General features: G+C 40.8%; 1 protein-coding gene across 1 annotated transcript in view; it reads right to left on the minus strand.

Annotated features, from left to right (window-relative positions):
- LOC126456397 (uncharacterized) overlaps window positions 1-20041 on the minus strand; it is a 438969-nt gene that overhangs the window by 392910 nt on the left and 26018 nt on the right. Inside the window, exon 3 of the mRNA XM_050092153.1 lies at window positions 4461-4664. Coding sequence (XP_049948110.1) covers window positions 4461-4664 — 204 coding nt within the window. The remainder of the gene's footprint in view (window positions 1-4460; window positions 4665-20041) is intronic.

Below are 20041 nucleotides of genomic sequence, written 5' to 3' on the forward strand. Positions count from 1 at the left end.
TAAGTTTAAATCTATGATACACTATATAATTATGTTCTGTAATAGATTTGTGATTCAGAATTTGATACATATATGCCATAAGACTAAATGATTAGATCCTTTTGCAATTTTGAAATGGGACAATGTTTATAATTTGTGCTGCAAAAATTAGGAATAGTATCTTAGCGTAGGTAAGACACCTTATTGGTCCATTTTTTTTGTTATTGCATTTAACTCTGTTTATTGAAGTTTCATACGTGAACAATTTTTAATTTCGCCTGACATAAATCCCACATAACTGACTTTGGAAAATGAACCGGGAGAGCTTATCTTGTGTGATGTGAAGCAGGTATTGAACAGCATATTTAGTACACAAAACAATGTTTCAGGATTTGATGACGATGATGATGATTTGGTTTGTGGGGATCTCAATTGTGCGGTTATCAGTGCCCGTACAAATTCCCAACCTTTTCTCAGTCCAAACTCACCACTTTCATGAATGAAGATAAAATGATTAGGACAACACAAACACCCAGTCATCTCGAGGCAGGCAAAAATCCCTGACCCTGCCGGGAATCGAACCCGGGACCCTGTGCTCACGAAACGAGGTTTCAGGATTTGATGTGAATTCTAGACAGGAAGTTACCCATCTGTTGAAGCCTGTGATGAGAACTCTAGAGAGTAAACTGAAAGATGTGGGTGGGTCCACTCCCCTCACTGCTGTATGGTTGTACCATGCTGGAACAGTCAACTTACAAGAGACCATAGGTGCTGGGTAATGTACTCAAGCACCTGTCAACTACATCTGTGCTGTGACAGAGATTTGTAAATTGTTAGCAAAGACTGCCGCCAAAGATTGTTATTTCACATAAATGTATGTTTTTTCGAGTAGGGGGATTGTATTTCCAATACACTGTGTAACTCTTTTTTTATCAATTTTAAATAAATCTTCTGGGCTTTTATGTATATAGGTTAGTTTGTATGGACAATTAGCAAATATTAGCATTATGTGGGACTGAGGTACACCACTGGTGGTCATGGAAGGCGCCGTAATGGCTGTACAATAAGTGAATGCCATCCTCCGACCGATAGTGCAACCATGTCGTCAACATACTGGCGAGGCAATTGTCTTCATGGACGACAATTCGCACCCCCATCGTGCACATCTTGTGAATGACTTCCTTCAGGATAACATTGCTCAACTAGAGTGGCCAGCATGTTCTCCATACACGAACCCTATCAGACATGCCTGGGATAGATTGAAAAGAGCTGTTTATGGCCAACATGACTAACCAAGCACTCTGAGGGATCTGCGCCAAATCGCCATTGAGGAGTGGGACAATCTGGAACAAAAGTGCCTTGATGAACTTGTGGATAGCATGCCATGACAAATATAGGCATGCATCAATGCAAAAGGACATCTTACTGGGTATTAGAGGTACCGGTGTACAGAAATCTGGACCACCACCTCTGAAGGTCTCGCTGTATAGTGGTACGATAAGTAATGTGTGGTTTTCATGAGCAATAAAAAGGGCGAAAATGATGTTTATGTTCATCTCTATTCCAATTTTCTGTACAGACTTCAGAACTCTTGAAACCGAGGTGATACAAAACTTTTTTTTATGTGTGTATATTGAGAGGCCAATGACAAGATACCCACACAAGTGAACAGGGATCGACAAGAGGTTCACAAACGTACCCCACTGAACTGCCCAATTCTGAGCCAAAAGTAACCTTTCAGAATGGGAAGAGTTACCTCAAAATATAATACCATTAGACAAAAGAGAATGAAAATAAGCAAAGTAGGCTAATTTGCGTATCAAACAATCACTTACTTCAGATACCATTCGAATAGTAAAAATGGCAGCATTAAGTCTTTGAACAAGATCCTGAACGTGGGCTTTCCACGACAGTTTACTATCTATCTGAACACCTACAAATTTGAACTGTGTAGTTTCACTAATCATATGCCCATTCTATGAAATTAAAATGTCGGGTTTTGTTTGAATGTAAGTTAGAAAATGTAAAAACTGAGTCTTACTCTGATTTAGCATTAGTTTATTTTCTACAAGCCACGAACTTAAGTCACACACTGCACTATTTGAAACCAAGCCAATGTTGCACACATCCTTTACTACCAAGCTAGTGCCATCAGAAAACAGAAATATTTTAGAATTACCTGTAATACTAGAGGGCGTATCATTTATATAAATAAGGGACAGGAGTGGCCCCAACACTGATCCCCCAACTGACCAAACTCCACTCAGACCCCATATCACAGCCATTCTGAACACTATGAATAATGACCTTTTGCTGTCTGTTGTTAAAGTAAGAGGTGAACAAATTGTGAGCTGCTTCCCATATTCAGTAATAGTCCAACTTCTGGAGCGATATTTCGTGATCAATACAATCAAATGCCTCAGGTAAGTCAAAAAATATGCCTAGTGTTCGAAACCTTTTGTTTAATCCATCCAGTACCTCACAGAGAAAAGAGAATATAGCATTTTCAGTTGTTACACAACTTCTAAATCCGAACTGTACATTCGATAGCAAATTATATGATATAAAATGATCACTTATCCTTACATACTCAGCCTTTTCAATAACTTTAGTAAACACTGATGGCATAGAAATAGGTCTAAAATTGTCTACATTATCCCTTTCTCCCTTTTTATAAAGCGGCTTTAGTACTGAGTACTTTAATCGTCCAGGAAACCGACCGTTCCTAAAGCAAAAATTGCAAATATGGCTAAATACAGGGCTAACACTTGCAGCACAGTACTTTAATATTCTGCTAGGCACTCCGTCTTATCCATGAGAGTCCTTAGTCTTCAGTGATTTAATTATTGACTTAATCTCCCCCTTGTCTGTATCACAGAGGAGTATTTCAGACATCAATCTCAGAAAGGCATTTGCCAAGAGAGTTATATGAGTCCTTGTTAGAATCTAAATTTTTATTTAATTCGCCAGCAATGCTCAGAAAATGATTGTTAAATACTGTACATATATCTGATTTATCAGTAACAGAAATATTCTTACTACGGACTGACCTTATATCGTCGACCTTGTGCTGCTGAACAGACACTTCCTTCACAACTGGCCATATGGTTTTAATTTTATCCTGTGAATTAGTTATTCTATTTGCTTACCACATACTCTGAAGGTGATTCCTTAGTTAGAGGGACTTCCTTGAAGCAGGTATACCTACCAGCTGATTTAAATCTAAAAAAGGTGAAGCGCTAACACCAACTACTACAGGAATTTTTCTGTGAGTGATCCCACCACCACCCACTAGACTGTCACCTATAAGATTTGCCAGCCACCTCTTCCCATACCTACTGAGATGCAGCCCATATCTAGTGAAACCTGATCTACTGATAGACTCAACTGGCACTACTGTAATGTGACCCATGCTCTCTGCCATCAGTACCTTCTCCAGCCTCATGGTAACACACCTAACAGCGACATTAAGATGAGGCCGATCATGAGACTGAAACAGCTGCACAAAATGCACATTAGTGCCACCAGTTTGAGTAGCTATCTTTACCAGGTCACCACCTACATCATATTCCCCATCCCTATCAAGACGATTCCCTTCTCCACCCACTATCGCTACCTGATCCTCTTTTGCAAAATTCCTACGTAACTCCCCTATGATTTCTGTCATATATCTGCAGATTTGGTAAAGTTGAGGCACCAGCATGTAGCGAACTCTGAGCTACATTAGCACCACTTGCTACCTTGCTGCTCTCTGCAGTAGTCAAAGTCAGCACCTCTCTGTTTGCATGGAAAGCCATGGCTTTTCTACGTGTGTGAATACTAACACAATTTCTGTGTTAGTATTAACAGCCCTCAACTCACAGTAGAGTCCATACCACATTTGCTATAGTCATACTAGGAATAAAGGTGTCTATTGCCCACAAATTCTTGCCCATGTTCATGATTTTTATACAACGTGTGAGTAATATTCTGTTTTTTTAATTTTGTCCTTACAGAAATAAATTTATTCGTTACAGCATGGCACATTTCGTGATCATTACTTGACTTCCTTTCGCAGCTCACATATTTTGGGGGGATTATCAAACAATTTCTGTAGCAATTGTACTTATGAGAAATTAGCATCTCATTAGCGTATGTACAAGGACCAAAGAAAATTAACGTTCAATAACCTTTGCCCCACAGTACCAGCGTGGATTCTCTTGAGGGTAGAGGATATCAAAATTCTTCCCTTTTTCATACCGACCAATGTAAATTGGTCAGCCCTAAATAGGACCAACTGCCGGGCTAATTTCCAAGTAATTTCACATAGATAAATCTGGGTATGTTAAGTTACAAGCAACATAAACACAATTTGTTACTAATATACAAATTATTTTTCATCGCTAAATGAAAATTTGTCATCATCAAAAGAAAAAACAAGTTCCCACTTTTTCTAAATATGTTTGCAACAAATTAATAAATTACCATCAATCAATACATACCATAAAATGATCTGAAGATGTGAGCATCTGAATACATCCTGGTAACAAGTATGCAATACATGCAGCAACAAGCACTTTCACTTTTCTGCTGGAGTGGTTTACAAAATCATCACCAAACAACTTAAGAAATAAGGGAGAAAGTTGAACTATTTCATGATGCAAGATATTATTCTGGTTCAGTTCTTCCAGATGAAAAGCAAATTTCTGTAAGAAAAGGAAGATTACATGATAAAATATGTCACTAGAACATGAACACTTGAAGAGCATAATAATCCAACATTAGACAATACTATTAACACAAGAAACTTGAGCAAAATTTTTCACAGGTATATATGCTTCTCATTAGCCAACTGGAGAGCTGAGTGCATTAACACACCACTTTTGGGATTCAGAGATATGAACCTGCCTCAGACTGAAGCTCACTCAGGGATCGTGATCCAGCCAGCCTGGATGTGGTTTTTAGGCAGTTTGCCACATCCAACTAGTTAAATATCAAGCTGTACCCACATTCCACCTCAGTTACTCACTACTTAAACTTTTAGAAAACATTCTCCCACTTTAACAAGAGATTTATTCTAGACATAAATAGATGGACTACACAGATCCTGCCCTGGAGAGGGGGTGGGGAGTGGCATCAGGATGGGTATCTGCCCATCCATTGTCACTCACATTGTCTCAATTCACATAACAATGCCAAACCTACAGAGAAACAGGAAAGGAGGAGGAGGAGGAGGAAGAGGAGGAGGAAGAAGAAAAATTATACGCTTCCAATTGCAGCCGACTCATAAGCATTGAATGAAAAGTAATGTCCCCACCTTCATTAACTGGGTTCGGATGGGAATATATTAATAAATCAAATACAGAAATAATCCTTAGAATGTGATCTTTAATTACCAATATTCACTTTTCCACATAATCACCAGCCAATTGGATACATTTCTGCCAACGATGAACAAGTTTTCTGAAGCCGTCACAAAAGAAGTCGACACACTGTTTCCGCAACCACAGTTTCACAGTTCGCTCAATATCTTCATCAGAAGCATAATGATGTCCCCAAAGATTGTCTTTCATTATCAGGAACATATGGAAGTCAGACAGTGCTAAATCTGGACTGTATGGAAGATGCCGTACGGTCGTGAAATTCAGTCTCTGAAGTTCTGCTGTGGTGGCATGTGAAGTGTGTGGTTTGACACAGTCATGCTGCAGGAAAACATGACTCACACATTCTTGTGAAATGCTGATTGTGCTCGCAATTTTTCTCTGAGTGATACAACAATCATCCTGAATCAATCTGTCAACATTTTGCTTGTGAAACACGGTGGTTGCTGTCACAGGATGTCCAACTCTTTGTTTGTCATGCAGGTCAGATGTTCCTGCCTCAACATCTTTTAAACTTACACGCCCAACGACGCACAGTACTCACATCAACACAATCACCATAAACTACTTTCATTCTCTGGTGAATCTCCTTTGGGATGACACCTTCTGCTGTCAAGAATTCAAAGACTGCACGTTGCTTAAATCGCATTGTCTGCACAGGGTTCCATACTTTACACTGTAACAACACAGCCATTCCCGCCACCTGGAGCCATAGAGAAGAGGCTACGCAACAAGCCAGTACCTGCCACATACCAATGCTGCCAGCTGTTTAAGAGCTACGAAGGTGGAGGCATTACTTTTCAGTCAACCCTCGTACTTATGAATTAATAGAAGATAACCAAAATTAATTACTTCCCTTGTCCACTACTAAAAAGTGGAATAAATAGTCAATGGAATGTTGGCTGGACTTTGTCATTAAATATTTTGTGGTACAACAATGTTAACAATTAAAATCTAAGATAAGTCCTTTTCTTAACGTGTGGTTTCTTATGAAGTTACACAGCTACAAGTAACAGCATTGCAGTTAGTCAACACTAGTCTAGAGTCCCATTAAAGAACATCTTACTGACTGGCTGACCTCACCTTTCATTTTCATACACATTAAAAGGTCCCACTATTGCACATTCAGAAAATTTTAACGACTCACCACAAACACTCACTGCGTCTTCCTGCTGGATGACAGTGTCATGTGTCTCTGGACAGTGTCCTCTGTGAAGTCTTATTAAGAACCTTTCATTCCACATCACTAACAAAAGATTTTTCCCTTGCTGGGTCACTGGCTTTGATAATGTTAATACTAAAATGATTGTCAGAAGGACTGACTCAGCATATAGAAAAGTCAAAACAACTTACAGTGAAATTAAAAATAAGGATGCTAACATTAAGACTGCAATAGGAATCCTACTGAGAAATATAAAGTAAAGAGTGGATAAGTGGAAAGAGAACACTGAAAGCCACTATGCAGGAGGGAGGAGGGGTGTGTGGGGGTGGGGGAGAAAGATTTGTCTGATGACATGACACAAGAAGAAATAGGAGTCAATATAACATAGATAGGGATCGAGTATTAGAATCAGAATTTAAAAGAGCTTTGGAAGACTTAAGATCAAATAAAGTGGAAGCGATTACTAGACCTAAGATTTTAGGCAAAATCTATTATGTTCCTCATTAAATAAAGGCAATAAAAGTTGTACATAAACGAATTACGCCAATTTATGATCGAAAAAGCTAGTTTCATAGTACCTAAAAATACCTAATTTCAGATTAGTACATGATTATACCTTAATTTTAAAAATTTAATTAAATAAAAATTTTAGTGACTAGTATTATCTCGTGGTCTTCCCAGCTAAGAATTACACAAATATTTTATCAAAACTTGTAATTTTATAGTACCTAAAATATCTAATTTCATGTAAGAACCTGATTGTAACTCATTTTTAAAAATCCTAAGAATACCTAATTTCATGTTAGAACTTGACTGTGTCTAATTTTTAAAAATCCAGTCAAATAAAATTTGTATGACTAAAACTACTCTTCCGGTCTTCCTGGCTACTGGCTACTTAGAAAACAGTAATTGAATGATAACTGGTTTGTTTGCACGTTGCACGCGTGAGTGCCAATCGTGAGTCAGACAACAACAACAACAACAAACACACACACACACACACACACACACACACACACACACACACACACACACACACACACACACCAGGCTGTTCCAGCCCGTCCTGCTCCCCAGAGCATTGTCGCTTACTGTGAACCATCAAATGGGCCGGCAGGGCATGGAGGAGCCTAGTGATCTGCCTCCAGCACCTTCCTGCCCCGTGCCATGTGCCACACTGAAATGTGTGGGGGCATCTGTATTTAAGAGACAGAGGTCCAGTTGTGAAAGTAAATTTTCGACCCACCTATCCGCCTCAATAGTGCAACGGTAGTGTTACCACCTACCACACAAGGGGGCCCGGGTTCAATTCCCAGCAGGGGACTGAGTGTTGTGTGTCCATCATCATTTTCATTATCATTGACACCAAGTCGCTGAAGTGGCATCAACTAAAAAAACGACTTGCAATACGGAGGCCAAACCCCAAAGGGTATATCCTGCCCAATAAATGCCATATGATCATTTCGTTTTGACCTCCCTACCTTGACCAGTAAGCATGGCGCCACCCCACAAGGGGTTATGCGTGTTAAAATCCCCCAAAAGTAGGGAAGGTTTAGGGAGTTGATCAGTCAGTGCAGCCAAAACGTTCAGAGGTACTGCACCATCTGGAGGAAGATATACATTGCAGACAGTTATTTCCTGTGTCGTTCTTATTCTGAGAGCCACAGCTTCAAGAGTGGTTTGAAGGGGCACAGGTACACTACATACTGAGTTCAGGACATAAACGCAAACTCCTTCTGACACACTATTATAGTCGCTATGGTACCCGTAATATCCCTTATAGCCGTGGAGGGCAGAGGTCCGCATTGCCAGGAACCAGGTTTCCTGGAGGGCAATGCAGAAAGCAGGTGTAATGCTTATCAGTTGCCACAGCTCAGCCAGGTAGTGGAAAAAACCGCCGCAATTCCATTGGAGGATTACATGATTGTGAGACTGGGAAAGCATGAAACACAATGAGGCAGTCTTTGCCTCAGTGTCACCTGCTGCTAAGAGATGAGAACCTGTGCAATTGACATCCATTGCGTCTGGGGGCCAAGCAAGATCTGGGTCCTCAACGGACACTAGAATCTCCACCTAATCCTCAGACACAGAGCTTGTAGGTAGTGGTGGTGTGGGTGCCACTGCAGTGCCTCGGTTCTTGGAGGTCTTATTCTTTTAAGGTCTCTCTCGCTGCTCCTTGGGTTTGTCCAGCTCCCAGCTTCACTGATTCAGTCTCAGGGACTGAGGAGGACCGTGAAGATCTTCGATCAGCTACCTGTGGTTGCTTCAGCCACTGGCAGGTGTCAGCTTTGCCACTGGTAGGAACCTGGGAAGGGAGTGACCCAAGGGATCCCTTCCTGGCGAGAGGAGCCGAAGAAGACTTATGCCTCTCCAGCTGAGAAGTGGGGACTGATGTCCCCGATGTTGGGAGGGGGGGGGGGGGGGGGGGGGGTGAGGGGGGGGGGAGTGTTTCTCCTGAAGTAGGTTGTGCAGGAGCAACAGGGAGGGAAGTGCCCCCTCCGCCCCGCACCCACCTCCCCCATCAAGGGGGCAGGTGGGGTCTGACGGCTCAGAGGCAACTGTACACAGTGGAATGGAAGATGGTAGAACCGTTGTCGTAGTGGCAGTGTAGGTTGACGTCATATACACAGGATGTAGCCTCTCATATTTTCTCTTAGCTTCAGTGTATGTCAGTCGGTCCAGGGTCTTATATTCCATGATTTTCCTCTCTTTCTGTAAAATCCTGCAGTCTGGCAAGCAAGGTGAATGATGCTCTCCACTGTTGATACAGACGGGAGGCAGGGCACATAGAGAATCGGGATGTGATGGGCGTCCACAATCTCGACATGTGATGCTGGAAGTACAGCGTGAAGACATATGGCTGAACTTCCAGCGCTTAAAGCACCGCATCAGGGGAGGGATATATGGCTTCATGTCACAGTGGTAGACCATCACCTTGACCTTCTCGGGTAATGTGTCACCCTCGAAGGCCAAGATGAAAGCACCGGTGGCAACCTGATTATACCTCGGACCTCAGTGGATGCGCCTGACAAAATATACATCTCGCTGCTCTAAATTGGTGCACAGCTCATTGTCAGACTGCAAAAGAAGGTCCCTGTGAAATATGATACCTTGGACCGTATTTAACCCTTTATTTGGCAGTGTTGCTCTCAAGCAACATCAAATTTACATTGGCCTTATGGGACAACAAACACTTCCCAGTGCATTTTACTGGCGTTGTTGCCTCCAGGCAACATTCCTTTACACACTGCGAATGCCAGTTGTAATAGTTCAAGGTTTTCCACATGAGATGACAGTTTGTGCAGTGGTGTTACAGAGATCTCCTCGTGTGAGCAACAGGGGTGTCTTATTTTGGTTCTGAAAGAGTGGATTTCTATAAATTGGCAGTAATATTAGCAGATTTTCTTCAAGAAATACCCAGAGGTAAGGTTACAGCAGAAATGACCTAGTAGATAGTGTTGGAAGTTCCATGCGGCTTTTCGCGGATGATGCTGTAGTATACAGAGAAGTTGCAGCATTAGAAAATTGTAGCGAAATGCAGTAAGATCTGCAGCGGATAGGCATTTGGTGCAGGGAGTGGCAACTGACCCTTAACATAGACAAATGTGATGTATTGCGAATACATAGAAAGAAGGATCCTTTATTGTATGATTATATGATAGCGGAACAAACACTGGTAGCAGTTACTTCTGTAAAATATCTGGGAGTATGCGTGCCGAACAATTTGAAGTGGAATGATTATATAAAATTAATTGTTGGTAAGGCGGGTACCAGGTTGAGATTCATTGGGAGAGTCCTTAGAAAATGTAGTCCATCATCAACAAAGGAGGTGGCTTACAAAACACTCGTTCGACAAATACTTGAGTATTGCTCAACAGTGTGGGATCCGTACCAGATCGGGTTGACGGAGGAGATAGAGAAGATCCAAAGAAGAGCGGCGCATTTCGTCACAGGGTTATTAGGAAACCGTGATAGAGTTACGGAGATGTTTAGCAAACTCAAGTGGCAGAATCTGCAAGAGAGGCGCTCTGCATCGCGGTGTAGCTTGCTCGCCAGGTTTCGAGAGGGTGCGTTTCTGGATGAGGTATCGAATATATTGCTTCCCCCTACTTATACCTCCTGAGGAGATCACGAATGTAAAATTAGAGAGATTCGAGCGCGCACGGAGGCTTTCAGACAGTCGTTCTTCCCGCGAACCATACGCGACTGGAACAGAAAAGGAAGGTAATGACAGTGGCACTTAAAGTGCCCTCCGCCACACACCATTGGATGGCTTGCGGAGTATAAATGTAGATGTAGATGTAAATATTTCAATCTAATATTGTTTTGAATTACGTAAATAGTATAAAACTGATATGTTGCCTGTGAGCAACATTGCCCATAGTTGGGACATGGGTCATTCGTATATTACATATGCTTACGGCGTGACAGAGTAGACATTTTTATTTTCAGGCGCTTTTTAGCTATAGATTCCACAATATTTTATGAAATTAAAAAAGCGAGAGGAATAGTAGTTCCACCATAAAACCCGGCTTTGTCTGATCTAAGCGAATCTGAGGACTCTGAACTCGAAGTTTTGGCAGACTGTAGTGATGATGATCCAGACTATATTCCAGAGCGTCAATCTCAGTTCCATAACCTAGTTATACCAGAAACTGATTCTGATTCAGGAAGTGAAATCTCAGAAGCTGAACATGTGCAAAGACCTTCTGCAGTGAATCCTTCTAGTGCAAGTGCCATTCAAGTGAAAAAGAAAATTACAAAAGCAGTCACTTACATGTGGGTAAAGGAAGATATAACTGTCAGGGCAGAAAGTTTCTGTCCTGTGTTTCCTGATGAAGGCAATACACCACTGGGTTATTTCATAAGATTCTTTGATTCAGAAGTAATTGACAAAATTGTGCAGGAAACGCACTTATACTCTGTGCAACGAACTACCATGCCAGTAAACACCAATATAAATGAAATGGAACAATTTTTCGGTGTTCTGATATACATGGGTCTTGTTTCTATGCCTTCGTACACTGACTATTGGTCTCAGTCAATGAATTGTGGAAAAATCGCCAGCATTTTCTGTTTGAAGCGCTTTCAGAAACTCCGCTGATACCTGCATTTTACGAACAATGAGAATGCTGTGAACTCTTCTGACAGACTTTTCAAAATAAGACCTGTTCTTGAGTCAATTGTAAAGAACTGCCGTGAGCAGAAACAAGAGTCGGAATTTTCTATAGATGAGATGATGGTTCCATATAAAGGTACAAGAGCAGGTAATTTGCACCAATATATTCAAAACACGCCACACATGATTTTTTTTCGTGCTGGTGTGTCTGGAGTTGTCTATGATTTTCTTCCCTATACTGGCAAGGGGATGATAACTGATCTTGCTGATGATGAGAAAGTATTTGGAATTGGAGGACAAGTTGTGGTTACACTTTGCAAAGGTATTCCAAGAGATATTTCTCCCAGAGTTTATTTTGACAATTTCTTTTGCAGCCTTGAACTTAACATTGAGTCCATGGGCACCATAGGGAAGAACCGAATAAAGAACTGTCCTCTACAAGACGAGAATCAGTTACTGAAACAAGGATGAGGCAACTATGGCTACAGGAAGGACAGTCACTCTGACCTCATTTTAGTAAGGTGGGCAGACAATGAAATCGTGACACTTGCAAGCTCATTTTGTGGCGTCCAACCACTCAACAGTAAATCGATGGGACAGCAATGAAAAAAGAAGAATTGATGTGCCCTGTCCCAGTATTGTACGTCACTACAACAAGCATATGGGAGGAGTTGATCTTGCTGGTATGATGATAGAGCTCTACAGAGTACCAATGAAAACTAGGCATTTGTACATGAGATTGTTTGGATTTATGCTAGATCTGAGTGTTGTAAATGCCTGGCTGGTATTTTGAAGAGAATCTCTGGACAAGAAGACCTCATTGAAGTCATTCAGGGCAGATATTGCCAATGGTTTGATGTTTTCAGGGAAAAGGACAGTAGGAAGGCCCTCAATAGACGTAACACCACCACAAAAGAAGAGGAGGGTGCCAACAGCTCTGACTGTTAGACAAGATGTCCGATTTGATAACATGGAGCACTTATATACGGTCCCAAAGGTCGTTGTCGTTATTGTCCAGCTGGATATTCTACAGTCACGTGTTCAAAATGCGTTGTGCTTCGTTCCAAAGAGGAACTGTTACCAAAAATTCCATTGCAAGAAGAACTAGAAGGGAAAATGAAACAGTTCTATTACACAGCAGGAATGCCTAAATGTGTTTATAAATTAAAGATATGAATATAATAGAGGGAAACATTTCACGTGGGAAAAATATATCTAAAAACAAAGATGATGTGACTTACCAAACGAAAGTGATGGCACGTCGATAGACACACAAAATTCAGCTTTCGCAACCAACGGTTGCTTCATCAGGAAAGAGGGAAGGAGACGGAAAGACGAAAGGATGTGGGTTTTAAGGGAGAGGGTAAGGAGTCATTCCAATCCCGGGAGCGGAAAGACTTACCTTAGGGGGGGGAAATCAACTCTTGTACATACGAGGTACCGGGGTTACTAAGCTTCGCTGCCATCCTTAGCACGGCGTTCCTCCGATGGTGCGGCCAGGAGGAGGAGGGGGGGGGGGGGGGGGGGGGGGACGATTTGGGGTCGTATTTCTTAGCATTGAAGTTAGACCTTGATCGCTTAGGGACTGCTGGTGTTTGACCACCAGCACGATATAATGTACTACACTTCATGGCGTGTCATCTGCTCTGATGCCACCCACTCTGACCAGGGGCCCTTCCCACGGGCACCACCCAGCCGCAGCAAAGACCACCTGGCAGGATGGCCATTGCCGGGAGTCCCAATGCCCCAGGGTGACGGGCATCTACTCCTTGCATTCATGGAGAGCTAATGGTGCAGACATCAGCTGAAGATCCCTCTGTGGTCAGAGGGATACAACCAACAGCATACATGGCAGCCCAACCACAACCAACTGGCTACTGTATTGGATATCAGGTGCAAAAGAGCTAAGAAGTCCATTATCGTCGACAGCGCAGAAAGTGATACTGCACAGAGGATGGAGGAAAACACACCCAAGAAGGTGACCTCACCTAACAGCTGTAGAATGAGCAGAAGTGCAGATCCATGTCAACGAAGGATGCAAGAGGTCTAAGTGTATGATGAACACTATGCATCATGTAAGGCGCCCTTCCCCAATTGGCTCACTCTTCAGGAACATTTTGAAAAATGGAGGTCAAAACCTACAGGGGACCATCACATAAAGGCTGGAACTTGTGAGACTCCTTTTAGTCGCCTCTTACAACAGGCAGGACAATACCTACAGGCAGGAATAACTCCCCCCGCAGGGGGGAATGGAGCTTGGACCAAACCTGCGATGAAAAGGCATATATCCCCAGGGAGGAAACAGCTGTACACCTTGGCAGCCAGTCAAGGAATATTTTAGGGAATTGCTTTAAGAAATTTATTTCAAAGGTCCAGTGGAATCTATACAAGTTTTCTCCCAGAGTAATTCATGCCATGTCTATGTGACAAGTCGCTTGCATTTCAAAATTGAGGCAGTTCTGGCCTGTTAAAGCTGCTGACAGGAGATGCCCTGAGCCCTCTGCTGAAACTGCTTGTGAATTCATGCCATAGGTTTTAGCCAACAGCGTGCGCAGGATACCAATCACATGTGCAGACGCTGGAGTGTGCAGAACACACTTGCTTCTCTCACTTGTAATCCAGACCTCGAGCAGAACAGACATCTTATTGGAAAGTACAGCCTCTGGCTCTGCTTGTCGCGACCGGCCACCAACGTAAGTTAACATGAACCGCTTCCCCTTCCATTGTCCATTTCATTTAATTGTTCGACCTCTAAGACTGGCCTAAACTTTGCTAACTTCCGACCCTATTCATGCCTTTTGTACTCCACGAATGGCACGTGAGAAAAAGGAACACCTAAATCTTTCTGTTCGAGCTCCGATTTCTGTTATTTTATTATGAAGATCATTTCTTCCTACATAGGTGGATGTCAACAAAATATTTTTGCATTCAGAACAGAAAGTTGGTGATTGAAATTTCGTAAATAGATCTCACCGTAAAGAAAAGCGCCTTTGTTTCAGTGACTGCCACCCCAAATCGCGTATTAATCAGCAACACTCTCACCCCTATTGTGCAATAACACGAAACAAGCTACCCTTCTTTGCACTTTCTCGATGTCCTCCGTTAATCTTAACTGGTAAGGATCCCACAACATGCAGCAAACTATTAATGAGGCTTATCAAAAGTTAACCAATATTAGCTGTGTAATATTGGGGGTTGTGAACAGTGAAAGTAAAGAACTGTGAAACTTAACTGTGCAATGGTCGGCTACATTATTTACAGCAGTCAAGTGTTGAACTTCCACCCCCAATTTTTCATTTTTCAGCCAGTATAACAACGCATTACATCTACACAGAGGATTTTCAACAAAGAAATAAAACAAGTGAACGTCACATTTGGCACCCATCCAGGTGAGGAAGATTGTATTTGGGCACAATAAACTAGGACTCGCGAACTTTGAACTGTAAACTCAAGAACAGTTTACACTACAGTGATTTTAATGGAGGAGGTGCAACAGCCAATCAGGTGCAACAGCTAATCAGTGCATGGGTTTCATGGCCACAGTATGATAGCAGCCAATCAGCGAGTGGATTCTATTGAAGCAGCCATTGAGTTCAGGAGCAGCCAATCAGCATGCAGGTGGACGCAGCCGACCGTGAGAAACAACACGCCTCACCAAAAAAATTACAACTTGTAGCAGCCATGCAGATGATGAATCGAGATGATAACTGCAGCAGCAGCAGCAGCAGCAGTAGCAGTAGCAGCAGTAGCAGGAGAAGTGAATAAAGATAAGGTAATTCATAGCAAAAGCCGTTTTATATTAAGTGATACATAAGGAGTGGCCTTAACGAACAAGACAGTGTGATGGGGGGAAAATGGACAACAGGAGAGTGATGTGATTGATAACAAAGCTGTAGAGGTTAAGTTTTTAAATGAATGGAAAGACTTAATGCGGACTGGTTCTGTAGATGATAGTAGCTATAAATCAGACATGAAAGTAACTTTAAATGATGGGGATGAAAGTCCTATTGTAGATGAAATGATAAAAGCGTCATCTACATTGTGTGGTGACATGAGCGAAATGGACGAAAACAGTACTGAAGTAGATGAAATCGTTAAGGCTAAGGGGGAGGAATCTAGTAGTGAAAGTCAGCAAGGGCAAAAGTTTGTGGTAGACGGAAAATTGGAAGCGATGTTAAGGCAAATTATGAGTAGCATGAGTACGAAAGAAGACATTAGTATAGTAGAAAATAGTGTGAAAAAAGACATTAGTATAGTAGAAAATAGTGTGAAAAAAGACATTAGTACAGCAGAAAATAGTGTGAAAAAAGACATTAGTATGGTGGAGAACAGTATGAAAGAAGACATGACTAGCTTAGAGGATGAACTGAAGAAAGAAATTAAAAAGCAAATTAAGGTAGTCAGCTCTAATCTTACAGAATTAATAAGAAGGTTGAGGCAGTAGCTAAAGATTGTGATGAAAAGATAAAGAAATTAGTACATGACACTAATGAGAAATTAACATTAATGAGCAGTAAATGTGTAGAAGAGAGAAAGAAACTTTGTGGTGACTGTAGTAGGAAGGTGGAGGCTTCCAAGAAGCAGTGTAAAGATGAAGTCAAAGCAGCCAGGAAACTGTGTGCTGAAAATAGGGTTAAAATTGAGAACCAAATCAATCAGATTAAAAATGATTTAGAAATGGAGGTAGAAACCAAGATTGCAGTAGTGGTAGAGGAAAAACTGGTAAAAGTAAATAAAAATGTAGATTCAAAATTGGCTGAAATAGAGAAAAAGATGGAAGCGGTACAAAATCTAAAAAAGCATGGAGTATGTAGTGTCCCAAACAGTCCTTCATTTGTTAGTTGTAAGAAATTTAATAATTTTGAACCATATGGGGGAATGCATCCACTGGATTTCATTAGGGAATTTAATGATTTGCCTGAAACAAGCAATGACAAAGAGACAATGTCATTTGTGAGAGGTTTTTTGAAAGGGGGTGCTTATGGATGGGCAGCTCAGGTAGTTGATAGTTGCACTTCGTGGCATAGCTTTAAGAAAGCCTTTTTAGATGAATATTGGTCCGAAGAGAAGCAGCAGAGAATTTTGAGTGAATTTTGGGGACGAGAGAGATTTAACTTTAGGAAGGGCACTGTGAAAGGTTTCCGTCAGCTTTGGAAAAAACAATCTGAAATATTTGGACATAAAGCTAGGTAGTGAATCAATAATTATCGGTTTAGAAATTCAGTTGCCTCAGAAAGTTAGAGAATTGTTTGTACCTGCACCTAGCGGTAATATTAGTGATTTTTGAATTTTGTTGATAAACTGGATTGAAGTCCTCAGTGGAAGATCGTAGGAGGAATTTTGATGACATAATAAATCAGAGAGAGAACTTCAGGTACACAGGATGAACAGGACTAATTATAGTAAAAATTCAAGGAATGGTTGGGTGGAGGATAGCCAGAATGGGCACAGAAATGGTAGGAGAAATTCAAGTAACAGAAATGGAGGAGATGATTTTAATTCTGGATCAAACCATTTAAACTAGATAATGCTCCAGTTCTGGCTTGCACTAGAGCAGGTAGTGATGAAGAGCCACATATATACGAGCATAAATGTGCTGTAATCACAGTTAAGGGTAAGGTGAATGATAGTTGTAAGACAAGTGTAAATTCTAATTATAGTGAGATGTTGAATGATGGTGCGTGTAGCAATGTTTATCCTGTAAAAAGAGAGGATGAAGTTACTATAATAGAATTAAGTGATGAAACACAGTGTGTTGCTGTTGCTCAGGATGTCCAAAATGGCAAAATGGATGGTAATGTTTTAAGTGAACATAAGAAATTCACGTGTGTTGCTTTGTGGTCTAATACTGGAAACAAGGATCAACTAATTAGCCTAGTATTTGAGGGCAATGAAAGTGACAGTGGGTCTGATTCTCACAGTAGTTGTAATGATGATAGCAGTGATGAATCCGGTAGTGATGAGGACGAGGTATTTGAATTTATAACTGATAATAATGGCACAGTGTTAAGTAATGAACGGATAAAAGAGAATAATATTAGGCCTAATGAAGAATTAGAGTTTGAGAGTGGTAATGAGGAAGAGAACCACGTTATCTGTCATTTGACTGTATCTGATAATTATTTTGGTAAGCAGGATGATAGTTTTTCCAGGGAAAGGATTAATGAGGATTTGCTGTATGAAGAAGATCACATGGTAAGTAAAAAGGAAGTGTGGCATCCTGTAATAACAGCAAGTGGACAAGGTATACATGTTAAGTGTTTACTGGACAGTGGTAGTGATTTGAATGGCATTTCACATGCATTTTTTTGAATCTCTTAAGAACACAGAGGGTATAACTGTGGTGCTAGTAGTGGCGCATGTTTCTGAAATAAAAATTATTATTGGTGCTACAGGTAAGCTATCACAGAGTGTGAAACAAGAGTTTATTAACTATGGAATTGGCAGGACAGCTGTTGGAGTGCAATTTATTGGTGAGTCAAAATCTCAACATTGATGTAATATTTGGGACTAATTTCCTGTGCAAATAGCAAGTAGGGGGTTCAACATTCTGTCTTGGATTCATTATGTGGCGATAATGCTTAACCCAGCTGTGTCTCATTTTTCGTGTTTCCTTAGGCAAACTCTTCTCCAATTCTATCTGTAGTGTACAAGTGAATCAGGAACATTCTATCTTCGACTTTCATGTAATTTTGTACAGCAGTATACTTTAGTACAGGAATATTTTAAAAAAGGTTTCTCTAATGTTATCTATATATATTATGGTGTGTCAGTGATAAGTAATGGAATCATAAGAAGATGGAAAAAAGGCAATTTGAAAAAAATCAGCAGTGGTATTTGGTAAAAATCTATGAAGTACTGTGTTTATTCTGGTTTTATAGAATATAACAAAAGTAAATTGGTGTCACGGTTAAAGGATTTCTGTCAAACATGGAGGTAAGGTAAACAGAAAATGAAAGTGTCAGCATATATGGAGAAGGTGCATATTTGCCTGAAAACTATAATTAACATCTGAAGTAATCAGCTCATGAGAGCAGCAGCAGAGGCAATATGCAATAAAGAACCATCTTGAATATTAAGTCTTAATATTAATTGTGGTATAATAGAAGTGTTTGTGTTCAGTGCAATCAGTACACACATACACACACCTTGTTAGCTAGTGGAATGTGTTCAAACACATTCTACTTGCTAACAAGGTAAGAAATGTAAGTAAAATAATGGAGCTGACAGACAAGATTGAGTAATGAAAAAGAAAACTGTACACAAACAAATGTGGTGTAACTATACTGATTATCTATTTTTGACCTAGGCAAAATTGGGTACTGTGGATATTGTGCAATTCATGACACTGTAGCTAGGAATGAGAGCTTAACAGAAAGAGCAATATTTTAGTGAGGTGCAAGTCATATAATGCTGCACTATCAGATCTATAGAGTATCTGAAAACTTCTACTGGGTTCTGAGGAATTACGAGCTTACAGTGATAAGACTGGAATGATGAAAAGTAATTTTGCTGATTAACTGTGGTGCTAGAGTGATGTGAATATTCTGACAGGTCAACTATTTGGTTAACATTTTATGATGATTTAGTTTTCTGGTTGAATGAGAGTAGTACTCAAGAGTTGAGTGGAGAAGCAGGCAATGATTTGGTGCAATTTCCATCCCCTTGGTTGTGATTCAAGTAGTAATTAAGTTATATGATGGTGACCACTAGTTCATCTAACAAACTGTGTTCTCAAAGACGGTGTGTTCCTTAACAAGTTAAAACTATCTGTAGTGAAACCAATACACAATAAGGGGGAAATAAAGCATGTACAGATCTATAGACCCATTGCCCTAATCTCAACTTTCAGCAAACTGACAGAGAAAATAACATTTAAAAAAATCTTGGAACATTACAACAATGCTGACATATTAAGTGATTTCCAGAATGGTTTCAGAAGAGGTCGAAGTACCACATCAGCAGCAATGCAATTTGTCCATAATACAGGGTGATTCAAAAAGAATACCACAACTTTAGGAATTTAAAACTCTGCAACGACAAAAGGCAGAGCTAAGCACTATCTGTCGGCGAATTAAGGGAGCTATAAAGTTTCATTTAGTTGTACATTTGTTCGCCATTTCAGCCAATAAAGTTTTTGGTCCCTTTTTCTTCAAAGGTGCTACTGTAACTGGACTACAATATCTGGAGATGTTAGAGAATTGGCTGTTCCCTCAGCTCGAACAAGAAGCACAACAATTCATATTTCAGCAGGATGGAGCGCCACCACATTGGCACTTATCTGTCCGTAACTACCTGAACGTCAACTACCCGAGGCGATGGATCGGCCGCCAGGCAGCCCGTGACAGAGCACTTCATCACTGGCCTCCAAGAAGCCCTGATCTTACCCCCTGCGATTTTTTCTTATAGGGGTATGTTAAG

Source organism: Schistocerca serialis, chromosome 1, assembly GCF_023864345.2.
Source record: "Schistocerca serialis cubense isolate TAMUIC-IGC-003099 chromosome 1, iqSchSeri2.2, whole genome shotgun sequence".
In the NCBI taxonomy this organism is placed as follows: Eukaryota; Metazoa; Arthropoda; class Insecta; order Orthoptera; family Acrididae; genus Schistocerca; species Schistocerca serialis.